Genomic DNA, 17118 nt, shown 5'->3' with positions numbered 1-17118 from the left:
ACTCATTAATTAAAACGGGGTTTACATAAGTTTAAAATTCTCTAATCTAAACAACTAATTTTTAAGGCATGGTCTTTTTAATATCCACATTATTCTTGAGCTACAAAGGCCCATCACTAATTCACCATGTTTTAAAGATGTTTAGATTTATCGTCCCAAAACCAAAATTGCAAGCTCAACCCCGGCCCATCACCTTGGTGTTATCAAAGGTCAACAAAGTCCAATGCCCCTGTAAGTAAATAACAAAAATTTGAATGTAAAGCCAAATGGTGGAAATGGCTTGTACAAATATTTCAAGAAGGATAGCTCACAACCCAGTAATTGTAATTCTTTAATACATGTAAGCAAGTCTTGTGAGCTGAGAGGTGGAAGAAATGTGGAAACATGTGAAGCCCTAAAGCCCATTTACCTCAAACAAGGATCTTGTGCGCCAGTTTAATGGGAAATCACAGGCGAAAGTCACCATCACAATTCAGAACAAACTGAGAAACTTAAACAACAAGTGTGATAGGCAAAGGTAAACAGCGTGAAGGAATGGCATGATTTTTAATATTAGAGTGGAGAGAAGAAAGAGAGCATTGATTTCAAGGGCAGCATGCTCCATCACACCTCTTCTGCAATAATAATATTGAACTTGAAGGCCACCATTATAATTACACACATCAAATGTGTTAAATTATTATCTCTAATGTATCCCCTTTACTGATCCTCCAAGCTAAGAAATCCCCCATGCTTCCATATTACTTTAACAACAATTCATATCTTATAATTTGCCTCTGTCATTACTCCTTAGGGTTATATTATTAACAATATAAGCCACAGCCTCACAGGTTTATTCAAGTTCATGTTATGTTTTTATGTATAAATGATGAGATAAAGAATATAATTTTCCACTCATTTAGATGGATAATTTTTTTGTTTTGCAGAAGTGGCTCACATGTGATAAACCATGAAGCATCATTCGTAATGATCCACACAATGGGGATTTATACTTAATTATGATTAATGAAGTAATAGCTCTGCTCTTGTGTGTTTGAGAAGGCACTCTAACTAAAGAGTGAAGACATGATTTCACAGGCCACATGGTTAAGTTTATGAAAATGTGAGTGACAGATATATCCTCTTTATTCTTTAACTTTTCTACTGTCCTTCACCTAGTTGCAAAATGTGTTGATATGGATCACAGGGAAATGATAGAATAAGAATTAAGATATAGTAAACTCAACATTATTCATCAATTGACAACTCAAATCTAACAATGAAAATATAAAGACTTCTAAAAGATTATTTATTCTAAAGGTGGAATGTATTATTTTTTTACCAAAATATTAATAGAATAATAATTTGTCACATTTTAAATTGGAAAAATTAATTGAATCGTCTATTTGTTAAATTTATTACTAAATTATGTTTTTATTAATTTAGTGAAAAAACAACAACATTTTCTATTTAACTAGAGTTAAATTATAATTTGTCCTAAAAAATTATAAATTTTATTATTCACCTATAATTGTAAAAAGTTGTTAGCTGAATTGAAATTTTATACATTTCTATTAGCGATAATTCTTTTTTTGTTATTGTCACTCTTGTATTGTTATCACTTTTGATCTAAAATTACTAAATTTTGTTCAAATATGTTATTTCTTACTTAGATTTGTCACTTCTTTTCTATTTTTTTTCTTTTTCACCTAAATATTCTTTTTTTTTTCCATCAAGCAAGTCCATAACGTTTTCCCTCTCACTCTCCTCCTCCTTCCCCTTCCCCTTCTTCATCTTTTTCTCCTCTTCCTTTCCCTCCAACTCATCAACTTTTGCCTCTTCCTTGCCTTCTCCTTCGTCTATATCTCATCTATCTCAATTACCCATATCGCCTCCACTATCTTCCCTCCCTCTTTAGACCCATGGCACCCATGGGCACAACCATCTTCTCATCTCCAAAACAATCTAGACAATGCCAAAAAATGAGAAAGGAGAAAAATGAAAAAAAAATTGAGGGAAAAAAAAAAATATATAAAATAATTAGAGTCAAATGAATTTATTTATAATATTAGGGGTGTAAGTGATACAGTTTTTCTTATATTGTGGATAAGGTGAAAAAATACCCTTAGAGTATTAAAACAGACATCTAATTTTAAAGAGATGAATGATAAAATAGAATTTTTAAACTTAAAAGACAGAAAAGTATTATTTCATGAAAGTTTGGGTGGGAAAGAGTAATTTCACCTTTATCTAAACTTACGGCGCTCTTAAAATAGGATAGCTTATAGAGGGCAATTGAAAGAATCCAATAGAATTCAACCCAAGATGGCAAAGAAATAATTAATTCCCATCATCTTGTTCTATACTTTTCTAACAATCTTTCACATCACCAAAATTCTATCCCAAGCAACGACCACTTCCCAATCCACTATATAACTCATTTCATGCCTACAAAAATATTTCATACAAAGCAACTTTTGCTTCACCTCTAAAGTCATTCAGGGGAAAAGCAAGTGAAAAAACTATGAGTCAACTAACTTCCCTTTTCCTCTTCTTCTCAGCTTCTCTAGCCATTCTCTCCATAGCCAGAGCTCAAGATAGAGCTCCACATGGCCTGGTTTATGAAAACCCCATAACTTTCCCACCTTCAGCAGTTGAATTCTTTCATCCAAAAACTCAAAAACCTGAAACCTTTAACCCCTGCGCTACATCCAGTTGCTCTCCATTACCATTAGCTGCTCAAGTGGAGGCAACCAAAGCGCATGAAAGCGAAAGCTCAAGATTTCCCAACCATGGAAGCAGAGTTGGTGCTAGCATTGTGTTTGGTTGTGTATTTTTAGCTATTTACCAACTGGGTGTTTAATATGTACGGAGAGTTCTGTTAATTTCGCAAGTTCAGTCACAAGTATAAGGTTTTAATGGTAGTTAGATGAAGCCTCACTGAGTCCTCCTCCATCTTCTGTATTCTAATCCATTTCTTCTTTTACGCTATTTACTGTTTTTTGTAAGTGGGTTATGGAATATATGTTTCTATGAATTCATCAGTGATTGGTTGTATCCTACTTAAATATTATGTAAGTGTTAAAGGGTGATTGATGTATCAATTTGTGAGGGTGGGGGAAGGGGAATTCAACATTATGATTGCAAGCAATGAGGCAGAGAGGAGAGACAAGAAAACTGTAGGTCCTGCGAGTCAACAAAAAATAATTTTTATATGTTTAAACAGCTGTCATTTTAACGTTGAAGATACAAAATGATTATAAGAGAGATACTCTCTGATGGTAATTATGGCAATAAAAACCAATTATAATGTGGCCACGAATTGAGCAAAATCTACTGCAACCTACAAGTTGAAGAGAGAAACAATCTTGACCAGAATACCATGAGCTACCAGTTTAAAGTGGTTGAACGATACAACAGTTGCGCCAAGATTTGTGCCCAGAAGTGTTTTCGGTACTCAGGGATTTATCATAATTTTTAATTAAAATTTTATGTTGAAAAAAAAAAAAAAAGCTTTGTTTCAGTTGTAAAAAGGACAAACCCCACGACATCAAATGCTTACCTGCTAAATCACATTGATGTATATATTATGGCCTAAGACTGTAAAAGCGGAACCCCTTTATTTGGTGGAACTGGTCTAACTCCTGTAATACCACCAAATGCATCACCTGCCAAGCCAAATGTAAACTGAAAATGTGATTTTATTGGAACAGATTACTTGGTATAACCAATATTTCACTTCTTTTATTGCTATTGTATTGTAGCACGTGCTTCATCTAAGTATGAAAGAAAACATATAGAGGTGTTTGTACATATTCATTTGGTCTCATTTGAAAAGGGACTTTTGATTGGTTAGGACCAGTTTAGGGTGCAGAAACCCAAGTGTAGACCTAATCCGGGGACACTCCCACAACCGTCCATTTCTGCATCAGCCTATAACATTTTGCAGGCATTCCAGGCAGGAATCAGGATCCAACAAAAAACTTTAGCTACGTGTTAAAGAGACTTCAATATTTAATTTCTTGCACTAAATCAACAACTAAGAGACTTCAATATTTGATCTCATAGAAAAAAAAAAGTTTCACAGTAAACTAACAAAAAAATATCCTACCCGTTTCTGCTTTCTATTGTGAATTAGGTTCTGTGCATGTCCAATCAATTTTATATACAGTTGATAACAATAAGTGGCACCAATATCAAAATAATGAGTTAAAACCAAGATATTTTATTATAAGAGTTGTTAAACATGATCCACACTCAGGACAGATGCATGTCAGTCATATCCAAAAAAATGCAACAAGAGGCAGATCCCGAGCAAGTCACTACATGTATAAATGTCACAAAATAATAGAGACATCCACACAGTGGTAGTGAATTTACTCTAACAACACTACCATTTTCGTGAACTAAGAGATGCAATCACAGGTCCAAAAGTTTGGTCTACCGTCTTGTTCCATATGTGTGCAAACTCTGTGTGCGTTTTCTTTGCAAATATGGGCTCCCTTGTCTGGCAGAAAGTCAAAGTAAAAGCTATTAGAACATAATACACTACAAATGTGGATTTAACTTATAAAGGAAAATTCTAGCTGTCCTGCATCTATTGTGATAATTATGATCACGTCATTACATATCTACCATGGAGTTAACTCTCGGATGATATTAAACATTGATTGAAACATCGATTTCATATTTGATGAATGTTTGCATCACATGCAACTTTGCACTATAATGCAAACATCCAACAAATACTCTTTATTAAAAGATATTGACAGGGCAAAAAAAAAGGCAGAGGATACAATTTAAAACATAAATCTAGCAGGAAGATTTTACTCAAATGCACCAATCTGGTCTCCCCTCATTTATACATATTTCACTTCACAGCATTAAGTCAATTGCCTCATCTAAAACTGATTGATTGTCTGACGGAAAAGTACAAAACCACCCCATTCCATCTATCACTTTTAGGTCATCTCATGGATGCCCAATTTTTCACTGATGAAAATTATCATGTCACTCAAAACTTTTCTGTTCAGTCAAGTGCAGATTCGCCACCCACCACCACAAAAAGATATCTACAACATATAAGGCACAAAACAAAATGTCCTATTGCTAAGCCATAAATTGTGCAAAATCCCTTGTGATAACCCAAAACCAACAAAACCAATTAAGCTGCACCCACATATCCGATGGATAGGACTTAAATACTCCAACCAATGATATATATAGTCTATTATATGAAGAATTATAACATACTGATAATTTCAAATACATTCTCCTCTGTTACAACCTAAAAATCCTCTATTTTCTTAGTGGGACTCGAACAGAAGATGGTAAAAATAAATCAATTATCACGCAAAAGTTGCAAATTAATATTTTTAGGGTTTGAGGAAAAAAAACCAAGACATACAAAAATGTACCTTGGAGTTGGAACCAAATTGAGATTGATCATCGGCAATGGATTTATAGATGCGTTTGCGTTGCTCAAAAACAATTACTCCAGTAGCTGCACATCCAAGTAGTGCACCGAGCAATCGCTCCTGCATTTCCGACGATGAAAACAAGATCAAAATTAATAACGCATTACAAGAATAAAATGTCTCAGTTCAATTAAAGACCCAAAAAAGACTAATAATCAATTGAAGAGACTGATGATGAAAGAACAGAGATTCACCTGAACGAGAATGCTAATCATGATTTAACCAGTTTTGCCGTTAAAATTTTGGGAAGAGAATCGAATATTTCGTGGGGGTGGAGTTCGGGAAGGTGGCAGAGCCAGAGCTGGCCTAAGACTTTGGGCTCACTTTTGGCCCATTTCCTCTCCATATTTCTATTTTCTCCGGCGATCCGAGACACCCGCTTATGTAATTCGGAATTTTTTAACCATATCATTCTATTTTTTTTAAATATATTTTTATTTTGATAATTTTAACTTTGAGATGTAATAATTTTTAAATAAATTTATTTTATATTTTATAATTTATTTTTTATCCTTAATTCTTATATAAATCTTAAATCTAATTTTTCTAAATCATTGAAACATTTTTTGTATATTATATAATTTGTTGTTCAACGAAAATATATTATAAAATTATGAAGAAAAACTTCACACAATAGGATGAATCATGAATGTGCATTAAAAAAAAAAAGGTAAATTTCAAGTTTGAAATTGAGAAAATAGGGTATGAATAGAAAACCTAATTAAAAAAATCGGGAGATGTAATAAAATACCCTTTAATTATGTTTGAAAATAGGAAAATTGATGTAATAAAAACCCTAATTAAACGTGATGAAGCATTGCTATAAATATATTAATGAAAATTACGTATATTTATTTTGAACAGAGTAATATGTACATATTTGATATGTGATATCATTTGATTGAGTGATTTTAAATTTGGGATAAAATGATATTTAACATATGATAACACATATAAGTATATTAATTTTTATTTAAAATGAATATATATAATATTACTCTAATATATTTGTTAAGGTCTATTAAGAATTGACCAAATTATGTGAATAAAAAGCAAAGCATGTCCAATTAATCATCATGAATAATCTCTCGCAGTTGAATATATGCATGCTACAATTTGTAGTGCTAGAACAATACATTTAATATTCCAGTTGGGTGGAGCCACAGTCCTGACTTCTTAAACCATTCTACATTTTGAATTCATATCGAAGTCTACTATACTTGTTTAGATGCTGAAGAATAAAATCAAGTGCAATCTCTTTTGTCAGAATGAGGATAGAGGGAGCTAATCTGTTTGAATTCCAATTTGATAGGTGTAATGGCATGGTGTGGTTGCATGTGAGCCCCCTGTAAAGTGCCGACGCCTCCAACGAAAACACACCCTCTCTTCTCATGTGAATGTGAATGTCACAGGACAGCTACCAACTTTGCAAATGAAATGGCCCTTGTCTCTTTGCCTCGCTCCAGACAAATACTTGGGAGGAATCAAGAGCAGAGCGTCCTGATTAGGACGTTTCATGTTGACCCCCACACCAATACCATCTACTCTCTGTTTTGTTTTTTCACTTTTCTTTCTAAACACAAACACAAACACCTCATCTTTGGATAATTTCAGTTGCAACATTATTAATTCAAATTGATTAAACTTATGAATAAGATATATGGGTTGTTTTGGAAAATCACTGACCACAAGTTTTGAGGGAAATGGTCCAGGAGATGTGGCTATATGGTCATTAGAAAAGACAGTCTTTGAGTCTCATCGCATGTGAAGAAGAAGAGAAAATCAAACTACATCTTGGAGAGCTGTTGTTGGTTTACCCATATGAACAATCGGTCCCACTCTGAAAGATTGTATGTGCATTAAATGTTGGTACTTTCTTTAGCTGCTTTTTTAGAAGTTTTGGTTCTTCAAGGTATACCTACAAGGGAGGCATCAGCCTCTGGGAACTGTAAAAAGTCACTCCACATTTTCTTTAATTGATGATGCTTTTCCTTGACAGCTTTCTGTCTTTCTCTTGAATTATTTATATTGCAGCGCAGTGAGTGGTTAGTTACATGCTGGTCTCAGTATATCATCCATATTGGTAACTTTCTCCTTTAAACTGTTTGATATAATTCATTACTTTCGGGTTGCATTTTTTTTTTTCTTGAGCCATTTTCCGGGATTTATAGTTCTCTACTTAAGCTGTAAAATCCCAAAAAGCTTTTTAGTTTTAAACCAAATAATGTTCAGAATCCTGTGCAAAAGGTCTGGCTAGATTCTCTCCAGTTCTATTATTGCTTTACAGTAAAACTTTTGACACTAAAGTTTCAAGCTTCACAGGATATGTATTTGAGTGTCGGTCCTAGTGATTATTAAGTTACATTGCTAAAATGTTTTCAGTAGAGGATTTTTTTTCCTTTTTGGTCACAAAACTTTAAACTTCTCATAAGACACAAATTATTCATATGGTGTTGCAGGCCATTAGCTTTATGCTATTGGGTATTCTTTGGGATTTGGGATTTGATTTTTCCACCAAATAAGACTTTTGTGGTGTTTTAGGCTTTTAGCCATCAAGAAAACCCGAGATGCCTCTGTTCTTTTCAATAAAGACAGCATCTTTTGTGTCCTCTGCAGTTATCTTTTCTACTAGCTTAGCTGTATTTCTGGACAAGAAAGGCATGATTCAATCAGTTTGGGGCATAATGTCGTCAAATTGTTAATCAATTGTTACTTTCCCAATACTTACCCAGCTAATACTAGTTAGAATCTCTCCATAATGAAATACAGATTTGTGCTGTATGAATTCCATTATTCTTCGTAATTTACACAGAAGGATTTCCAGTTTCTGCTCTAATTGTTAGTGGATCTCAATGCCATTGTTTAGAAGTTCAATTGATTTCTGTTTCTGCCTTGGAGACGCAAGTTTATAATCATGTTGCATTTATGTTCATTTTGGTTGAAATGCTTGCATATCATCACATGAAGTCATTTAACATTCTGTAAAAGAAAACCTCTTTTGATAATTCATTGCATGATTTTCTATTTGAAATACTGGTGGCTACTTTTTTTTGTTACTTTTTATTCATTAGTTAATAAACAACTAAATCATTTTATTTGTTGAATTTAATCAGGGACTCGGTGATTTCTTTGAGATTTGATGGTCACAGACTCTTGGCGATTCAATGGGTTGATGGTTTTTTGACAATGCGCTTGCTCTGGTGGCAACAACTGCCACTGCTTATCTTCATTCAACTCTTACATCCCAGTAGTATAAACCACAATACCTATGGTATGACTTATCTATTCTCTCTCCCTAGCATAAACCACAAAATCTATGGTTTGCCTCATTTTCTTTCCCTCTAATTTTGTTTTTTGTTTTTTTGTTCTCTCAATTGCATAGATTTAGATGAAACCCTAGTCAGAACTCTTTCTAAAAGATCACAGTTCCGCTTAATTAAAATATAAAAGTATATGATGCAGCATCTCCTTGTCACTGCTAGCTTAGCATATTTGAATTCTTAAAACATTTTAAATGGGTGACACCATTTTTTAGTTGATTTGCTTTACAGGCTATTGATATGGCAACAATTTCCTGAGTGCCATATGTGGAACATACAGGTTCCTTTAGTTGGTTTATTCACTCCAATGAACCAGATTTGCCTTCAAATTTATTTCTGGTTAAGCATTCTTGAGTTCTGAAATAGCCTTGCATACTAAGTTTTTTGGTCCTTCTGGCTTCTGCTGCAGCTGAAGCTTTACTTGCTTGCAAGAGTGCGCTCGACAGTCCTGGACAATCAAGTGATAAGATTGAAAGGTATCCATGCATAAGACAACGGACATGTCTAAGCTGTCATAAAGCAATAAAAGCAGGTGTTGTTTCTTTGTAAGCTCTCTCTCACCCCCTCTTGTGTGAAAGTGGTGCCCATTCTTCCTATATGCTCCTGTAATATATTTGCTTAAAGTGTTTCTCACAACAATAATGGCCAGAGTAAGCTAGAGCATAATCAATAGGATACGGATGATTAATATAAATCAGAAAGAACTAAATTAATAGCCTAGGATTTTATACTTTCAAAGGATTCCTGAAATCTGTGCACTTCATTTTGCTCCAAATTTCTTTCCTCAAACTCTTCAATTCAATTTCAAGACAAGCATCATGTATCAAGAAACAGGAGGATAGCAGCTTCATTAGATGGAAACAGTGTTCCAACACTGACACCTTTACAACAAGATAATGTTAAGAAACCGAGGAAACAGAGAGTAGCTGCCATAGTTGGTGGAATTGGCGCAGCTCTGATTGTTGTGTGCTTCATGGTGCTTGTGTACATCTGTTTGATGCGTATTAAAAGATCAATAAGGCGAACATCTGAGGCAGAATCTTCTGTGCCATCTCCTTCTGGTAAGCTAACCTTTGTTATTATACAACAAAATAGGATCCTAATAATGAATTTCTCAATTGATTGGTATGGAAGAGTGAAATGAAATGATGTTTCTTCAGCATATGCTTGCAGATAATATTAGCTTCCTTATAAAAATATCAGTACTAATCTAGCTACTTGGTTATAGTGTTAATAGAATTTCCTCCTATTTAACCCATTTCCATCCACAGCTGAGATGGAAAGAACATACCCATATGCTGGTGCTGTCTCTCCTAATGGCATGCGAAATTTAAGGCAGTTAGCTATCTTGGAGCTGAAACATGCCACAAACAATTTCAGTGACAGTAACATCATAGGTGAAGATTCATTTGGTGTAGTTTATATGGGATTGCTTCAAGATGGTTCAATGGTGGCAATCAAGAGACATTTACATACCCCAACCCAAAATTTTGTTCATGAGGTAAACCCTCCACTCTGTGGAAGGTTTTTTTATCTGGCTTTTGGATCATTGAGTAATTAATACTTCCACTGCTTGAATTAAGCTATTCAGACAGTTTCAGTGCTTGTTTAGCTGTATGATTATTTGAACTATCACTGTTTTTGTGGCAGAATTTACAAGCATGTTAATTTGCCTTCATGCTCTACAGGTGAAGCGCATAGGTCGAGTCCGTAATAGGCATCTTGTCAGGCTTGTTGGATATTGTGAAGAAAACCACCAGCAGTTTCTAGTCTATGATTATATCTGTAATGGAAATGTTGGAAATTTCTTATACGGTAATCTTTCATCTCTTTCCCCCTAACCCCCCGCCCGAAAACTTCTTGATCTCTCAGAGTTCAGATTCTCTTTTCTAGATGGTGAAGGTCTACCAATTGGAAAGCTAAATATGCGGCAGAGGTTATCAATTGCTACAGGTGCAGCAAAAGGTAATATGCGACAATTGATATTTCATTTTTCACTTTCTGTACTCTGAAACAAGTTTTCAATCATACTTCTATACTTGATCAGGCCTTGAACATCTTCATAGTTTAGTTCCTCCTCTCTTTCACATGCACTTCAGAACCAGGAATGTCCTTCTGGACGAGAATTTTACAGCAAAAGTTTCTGACTATGGATTGTCTAAATTGGTAACGGAGGATCATCATGTGGGATCATCTTCAGCCATCGACTGCTTTCTTGATCCAGAGTATGCAGTAATTCTTTTAAGCCACAAATTGTGTACTTCATTAATTAGACTTCTCTTTTTTTTTTTTTGATAATTTTCTTTTTTCCTAAAGGTTGATTCGAACAAATCGCTCTTCAGCAGAAAACGATGTTTATAGCTTTGGGGTCTTCTTACTAGAGTTGATCAGTGGACAAGAAGCAAATGGCAGAAATCTGTCAAACGCAGACCAAAACTTAATATTACAGGTAAATGGGAAGTTTCAGTTGTTATCGAATATTGCCATCATTGAGCAGGCTACCCTTTGTGTTGATTAAGGCAATTTTCTTTTGAAGGCTAGAAGAAGCAGGGATGTTGGGGACTTTATGGATAAGACAGTAGGGGACCAAACAGTGGAGGCTGCAAAAGAGATGATGGAATTGGCATTGCAATGTGTAGATTCTACTCAGAGGAGGCCATCGATGAGGCATATCGTTGTGGCGTTGGAAGGGATTCAAGAGAGGGAAATTAGTCGGCTGCCTTCTGAATATGAAATAGGTGCTGTAACTCTTGGAAGTGAGCTCTTCACTTAAATACATAATTCATCTTCCACTCATTCTTTATTGGATTTATTAGATTATTTGGTTGTAACATTGCAAGTTTACAGAAGAAAATTCAATTGTAAGTCATATTTTTATAACAAATATGTTATGATCAAATTTAATTATAGATGAGATATTTTTATCGCATATTTATTGACACTAATTTTTCTTTTTTAAAGGATATTTGGTTTGAAATAATCTATTTTTTAATAATCTTTTGTTAAATAATATATAAATAATTTGATTATTATTGATATTGAATAATCTTAATTTGGTTAAAATTTTTAATCTTTAATTATCAAATTTTTATAACAAAAATGTCTTTATTTTAATTAAAATTGCAAATAACTTGAGAATATTTTTTTAAAAAGAAGTTTTTTTATAATAAGATGATAATTTTAAAAAATAATTTAATTTATTAATTTTATAATTTGATAACAAAATATATAATTAAAAAAGATAGAATTGGCCAGGGTTAATGTTACTTTGCCAAAATAAATAAAAGGGGAATTTTTTTGTTTTCCTATATAAATCATGCTATATTACGAGGTTTGCCAATCTAATCAATTCGAGCTGCTTCCTCGGTTAGCGCATGCTACACACATTTTCGCTCCAAGAATTTAGCCTTTTTAAGCTTAGTTTCGGGGACTTTTAGATCCCTAACAGACAATACTAACGTCTTAATTACTACAATTTGATAAAAACTACGAGAGCTCTGCCTGGTCGGACAAGCAGCATGCTTGCTTTCCTTACAAACAGATCTTAGAACCAAAACGTCGTCGTTTTTCCTGTACATCTCTCAGTCCACTGACGGCTTCTTTATTTTTATAGAGTCTAACTAAACCCTACTGATCCGATCTTATTCTCCCGTGTCTTCACTTAGATCTCAATCTCACAACAATGTCGTTGTCGACTCGCTCCATCCTCCTCCTTTCCCTCACAGTTCTCCTCTTTATCTCCACCTTCTCTCCTGTCCTATCCAAATCCAAAACTGACGCTGTTGAAGACGACGACGACGACGACCTTAGCTTCCTCGAAGAAGCTGATACCGACGCCAAAAATGGCGACGCATCCGACCACTTTGACGACGATGCTGATGCTTACGATGACTTCCCCGACGATTTCGACAACGACAGTTACTCCGATTTCGATGAGTCCGAGTACAAGGAACCGGAAATCGACGACAAAGATGTTGTCGTGTTGAAGGAACGCAATTTCAGTGATGCTATCGAGAATAATAAGTTTGTGATGGTGGAATTCTACGCGCCGTGGTGCGGACATTGTCAGGCTTTGGCTCCGGAATATGCGGCGGCAGCTACGGAACTGAAGGATGGAAATGAGAGCGTCGTTTTGGCTAAAGTTGATGCTACCGAGGAGACTGAGCTGGCTCAGGAGTACGATGTTCAGGGTTTCCCCACCATTTATTTCTTCATCGAGGGCGTTCATAAGCCTTATACAGGTGCCCGAAACAAGTAAGTAGTTTAAAACCATGCATTCGCAATTGAACTGTAAATACTATTACGATCTTATGTCGTGGCTGATACTAAATCATCTGCCATCTAGAGATGCTATAGTGACTTGGATTAGAAAGAAGATAGGACCTGGTATATACAACGTTACCACGTTGGATGAAGCTGAGCGCATATTGACATCTAATGATAAAATTGTTTTGGGTTACCTCAAATCATTGGTGGTATGAGCTTTTAGTTTCATCGTTCAATTTGGACCTCAAATTTGTGAGGGTTTGTACCCCAATGTTTTTATCATATTTATTTTTTAATGTTTGGTGACCATCTTAATAATTACACAGGGTTTAGACAGTGAGGTGCTTGCTGCGGCTTCAAGGCTTCAAGATGATGTCGACTTCTATCAAACTGTGGATCCTGCTATGGCAGAGCTTTTCCACTTAGACCCAAAAGTCGAGCGCCCTGCTTTGGTCATGGTTAAGAGGGAGGCCGAGAAAATAAGTTATTTTGGTTAGACTTCTTATTTCATTTTAATTTTGATGGAAAACTTTGAAATTTAGTTGTTAAGGAGGACAATATTTACAGCCATTCTCTGCTTCTGCAGATGGTCAATTTGATAAGTCTGCTATAGCTGACTTTGTATTTGCCAACAAACTTCCTTTGGTTACCATACTTTCCAAGGAGAGTGCCCCTGCAATTTTTGAGAGTACAATAAAAAAACAGGTAGGTGGTGTTTATGTTCAGTTTGACTTGTAAAAGAAAAGGTGTTTTTTTTTAATTAATTGGGTATGTGACTTTAGAATGAGTTACTTTTTGAATAATGAACTTACCATGATGGCATGGTTGACGTTGCTAAATTTTGTACTTGCAGCTTTTATTGTTTGCCACTTTAAATGATTCAGCTAAAGTTTTGCCAGTTTTTGAAGAAGTGGCAAAATTTTTCAAGGGAAAGGTAATTTACAATCACTTCTGACTGATGGTTGAGATTTCTTTCATTTGCTTTGTTTTCAAACTACAAGTGACATGAATACTATAGAGACCTCATGCCTGTTCCGGTAACACTTAAATTGCATGATATCATTATAAAGCAGGGACACAGGAGTCAGTCTTATCTTTTTTACTGCTGTGATAGATGCCAATGTTTTCACTTGAATGAATGTAAATGTGAAATTCTCATGCTTTCTAATTTAGATTTACCATGTTCGATTGCAGCTTATCTTTGTATATGTGGAAATGAATAATGAGGACTATGGAAAACCCGTAGCAGATTATTTTGGTGTCACCGGGGATGCTCCCACAGTAATCTTCCACACCTTTTCTGTTTCTATTTTAGTCTTTGTCAATATTTTCTGCTTGGAATAGAATGTGGTTTCTTTGTGATTAATATAGATTGTATTATGTATGGAACTGATTTTTCTGCTGCTATTTAATTCTGTCTAGGTCCTGGCATACACTGGAAATGATGATGGTAAAAAATTTGTGTTTGATGGGGAGTTTACATTGGATAAAATTAAGGTCAAATTCTCTGTCAACAGATTAATCTTTGTCATTGACTGTCAGAAGATTATGTTTTAAGCTAATTGTTCCTGTTGGTTTATTGTTCCTCAGGCCTTTGGCGAGGATTTCCTGGAAGACCAGCTCAAACCTTTCTTTAAGTCTGATCCGATTCCTGAAACTGTATGTTGATGTACTTTGCTTTCCTCTGAATTATTTTTGGCATCTGATCATTTGGATTTATCTGGAATTATATTTTCTGGTTGACACAGAATGATGGGGATGTGAAAATAGTGGTTGGGAATAATTTTGATGAACTTGTTTTAGATGAGTCGAAGGATGTTCTTCTGGAGGTATCAGTTGTGCCATGCAATATTTGGAAAAATCATTTTTTCTGTTTCTTTTTTCATGGTTGATTTCTTATGGTCTGCATGCCAGATCTATGCACCATGGTGTGGGCATTGCCAAGCCTTGGAGCCAACTTACAACAAGCTTGCCAAACATCTACGCAGTGTTGACTCTCTTGTTATAGCCAAGATGGATGGGACAACAAATGAGCATCCCAGGGCAAAGGTAAAACTGATACAATACTCTAATTTGATATATTAAAATGTCTAACACCTTTGTTATTAATGAAGCTTTCTTTCCCTGTCAATAGCAGTAGTGAACTACAGGATGCAGATAGCACACAATCCCATAAGCTTCTCATCGCCATTGCTGGCTAAATAATACATTCCCTTATAGGAGAGGATTGCCATTTGGTCTTACAATCTTTAACTAGTTTTAATATATATTGCAAATTTACAAGCTTAAAAATTTTTATTGGAGTAAGTTTTTGGAGCAAGTTTTTGGAGCTTAAACTGATGCACAGCTGACTTACTGAACATGTCAATCTGAAGTGGACTGATTTGAATGATAGGCTTTAATAACATTTTCTTTTTCCATTTGATCTTTTGCAGCCTGATGGGTTCCCGACTATTCTATTCTTCCCTGCTGGAAACAAGAGTTTTGATCCAGTAAGTGGCATCTTTTGCAGCCTGATGTGTCGTTTGTTTTTGGACTAATTCTAATGAAAATTATCTGGCTTATGGGTGTTGCAGGTCACTGTAGACACAGATCGGACAGTGGTGGCATTCTACAAGTTCCTTAAGAAACATGCATCAATACCTTTTAAAATCCAGAAACCAGCTTTGGCTCAAAAATCCCAGGCTTCTGATGTTAAAGAGAGCCATGAGAACAGCTCCAATGATGTGAAGGAGGAATTGTGACTACCAAAAAATGAGGATGAAACTCTAGTGTACTTAATGCTAAGCTTTCTCTACCAGCCCATGACATGGGCTGGTAGAAAAGAAAATAGTTATTAGATAGCTTAATATATACGGAGAAGAAAGGGATTTCCCAGATTCTGATCCTTTAAATTTCCTTGGCACTTTTTTTTTCAACGTATAGAAAAGGTGTGTCAGCTTTCAAGATCTTGTTGCATAATTTCTCATCAGCGATAATACATTGAATTTTGTTAAAATTAACTAATGATTAAATATAGTACTAGTAAACGGCCATTGAGTTAATATACTGTATTAGATAATTTAAGTTAATAAATATATTTAGATTAATTTGTTTTATATGGAGTTGTTCGTTGGGAGAATCCGTGGGATTATTTTCTTTTTGGTAAGTAAGTCAAATTAAAATTTTACAAATGTAATAAAAGTTTAAATCAAAATCTTTTTCAAGGTAAAGGGTGTATATTGAAATTGTTAAATAGAGTGGGGATTTGTGCTGATTAAGAGTAATGAATTAGCATGTGATTGCATGTGCAAATATTCAGGATCCATTGCCAAGCCATTTTGTGCTCTAACTAAACTAGTAAAACAGGAATTCAATTAAAACTGATAAATGTAACCTTTACTTCATTGCATGGTGGAAGCCAATTTGCTTTTCCGCTTAAAACGGTGGCTGGTGGGCGATTCTCATGGTGTTCACCGAGGGAAAAGGAAAGGCAAATGCACTCTTCTCATTCATGGTAAACTAAAATTCTATACATTGGCCCCACAAAACAACCATTTTGTCTTCTTCTAAAGTTCGAGCAAGAATTCCCTTATTAATAATTAACAAGGCCGAAAGACTTATTACGTATGAGATTGGGTAAAATCTCAAATTCATATCTTTATTAACCTTCATCATTATAGGTAAAAGTAGATACATTATTTTATAAAAATTAAAAAAATTAAAAATTTATTTTATTATTTTTAGATTTAAAAATTTAATAATTTTTTCTCATTTAAAGTTTAAAAAGTGATAATTTTTCTCTTAAAGTTTTTTTTTCTTCTTCAGTCACCTCTAATCTAGCCTGACTGACGATTGGCCTTGACCACCCATCCCTCATTCCCAACCCTTTGTTGTTAAAAGATGAACAATTCGTCTGAACGATAAATATATTGTCCAAACGAATCATTTTTGTTCGGATAATTCATTGTCATCCAGACGAAGATAAAGAGTTTAGATGATGACAAATCATCCAAACGAAGACAATTCATCTGGACAATTTGTTCATTGTCCAAACGAATCATTTGTCTTTCATCAATGAAGGGTTGACATCAAAA

General features: G+C 34.7%; 3 protein-coding genes across 9 annotated transcripts; 2 read left to right on the top strand and 1 right to left on the bottom strand.

Moving 5' to 3' along the window:
* Positions 1-4184: 4184 nt before the first annotated feature.
* LOC123204020 lies at positions 4185-5791 on the bottom strand. The gene is made up of 3 exons (XM_044620549.1): positions 5651-5791; positions 5397-5516; positions 4185-4486 (listed from the first exon to the last, which is right to left on the bottom strand). The coding sequence occupies exons 1-3, from the start codon at positions 5669-5671 to the stop codon at positions 4370-4372; spliced, it is 258 nt and encodes an 85-aa protein (XP_044476484.1). The 5' UTR covers positions 5672-5791; the 3' UTR covers positions 4185-4369.
* A 1321-nt stretch (positions 5792-7112) lies between these two features.
* LOC123204755 (probable serine/threonine-protein kinase PBL28) lies at positions 7113-11705 on the top strand. Of its 7 annotated transcripts, none has more exons than XM_044621564.1 (11): positions 7113-7306; positions 7491-7539; positions 8570-8727; positions 9186-9308; positions 9586-9837; positions 10048-10277; positions 10465-10591; positions 10670-10741; positions 10824-11001; positions 11093-11225; positions 11313-11705. In XM_044621564.1, the coding sequence occupies exons 2-11, from the start codon at positions 7511-7513 to the stop codon at positions 11547-11549; spliced, it is 1539 nt and encodes a 512-aa protein (XP_044477499.1). In that variant the 5' UTR covers positions 7113-7306; positions 7491-7510; the 3' UTR covers positions 11550-11705. The 7 variants fall into 7 exon arrangements, with proteins under 7 accessions (XP_044477499.1, XP_044477512.1, XP_044477504.1 ...); XM_044621577.1 differs by having other exon boundaries at positions 7303-7321; XM_044621569.1 differs by lacking the exon at positions 7113-7306 and adding an exon at positions 7354-7368.
* A 434-nt stretch (positions 11706-12139) lies between these two features.
* LOC123198456 (protein disulfide isomerase-like 1-4) lies at positions 12140-15988 on the top strand. The gene is made up of 12 exons (XM_044613146.1): positions 12140-13030; positions 13122-13251; positions 13369-13534; positions 13629-13747; positions 13896-13976; positions 14237-14323; positions 14465-14539; positions 14633-14701; positions 14791-14871; positions 14957-15091; positions 15478-15534; positions 15619-15988. Exons 1-12 carry the CDS (start codon positions 12459-12461, stop codon positions 15784-15786), a joined length of 1740 nt encoding a protein of 579 aa, XP_044469081.1. The 5' UTR covers positions 12140-12458; the 3' UTR covers positions 15787-15988.
* The last annotated feature ends 1130 nt before the right edge of the window (positions 15989-17118 follow it).

The sequence above is a fragment of the Mangifera indica genome, chromosome 2 (assembly GCF_011075055.1).
Source record: "Mangifera indica cultivar Alphonso chromosome 2, CATAS_Mindica_2.1, whole genome shotgun sequence".
Classification (NCBI taxonomy): Eukaryota; Viridiplantae; Streptophyta; class Magnoliopsida; order Sapindales; family Anacardiaceae; genus Mangifera; species Mangifera indica.
This window is presented reverse-complemented; position numbering and strand designations above follow the sequence as displayed.

Bases quoted from the DNA above. Each gene is read 5' to 3' on its own strand.
- LOC123204020 (XM_044620549.1), bottom strand. From the start codon at position 5,671: ATGATTAGCATTCTCGTTCAG. The intron at 5,517-5,650 runs GTGAATCTCTGT...TCGGAAATGCAG, and splicing joins TGATTAGCATTCTCGTTCAG to GAGCGATTGCTCGGTGCACT. The intron at 4,487-5,396 runs GTACATTTTTGT...ACTTTCTGCCAG, and splicing joins AATTTGGTTCCAACTCCAAG to ACAAGGGAGCCCATATTTGC.
- LOC123204755 (XM_044621564.1), top strand. From the start codon at position 7,511: ATGCTGGTCTCAGTATATCATCCATATTG. The intron at 8,728-9,185 runs GTATGACTTATC...CTTCTGCTGCAG, and splicing joins TATAAACCACAATACCTATG to CTGAAGCTTTACTTGCTTGC. The intron at 9,309-9,585 runs GTGTTGTTTCTT...TTCAATTTCAAG, and splicing joins TCATAAAGCAATAAAAGCAG to ACAAGCATCATGTATCAAGA.
- LOC123198456 (XM_044613146.1), top strand. From the start codon at position 12,459: ATGTCGTTGTCGACTCGCTCCATCCTCCTCCTTTCCCTCACAGTTCTC. The intron at 13,748-13,895 runs GTAGGTGGTGTT...TTGTACTTGCAG, and splicing joins AGAGTACAATAAAAAAACAG to CTTTTATTGTTTGCCACTTT. The intron at 14,872-14,956 runs GTATCAGTTGTG...TCTGCATGCCAG, and splicing joins CGAAGGATGTTCTTCTGGAG to ATCTATGCACCATGGTGTGG.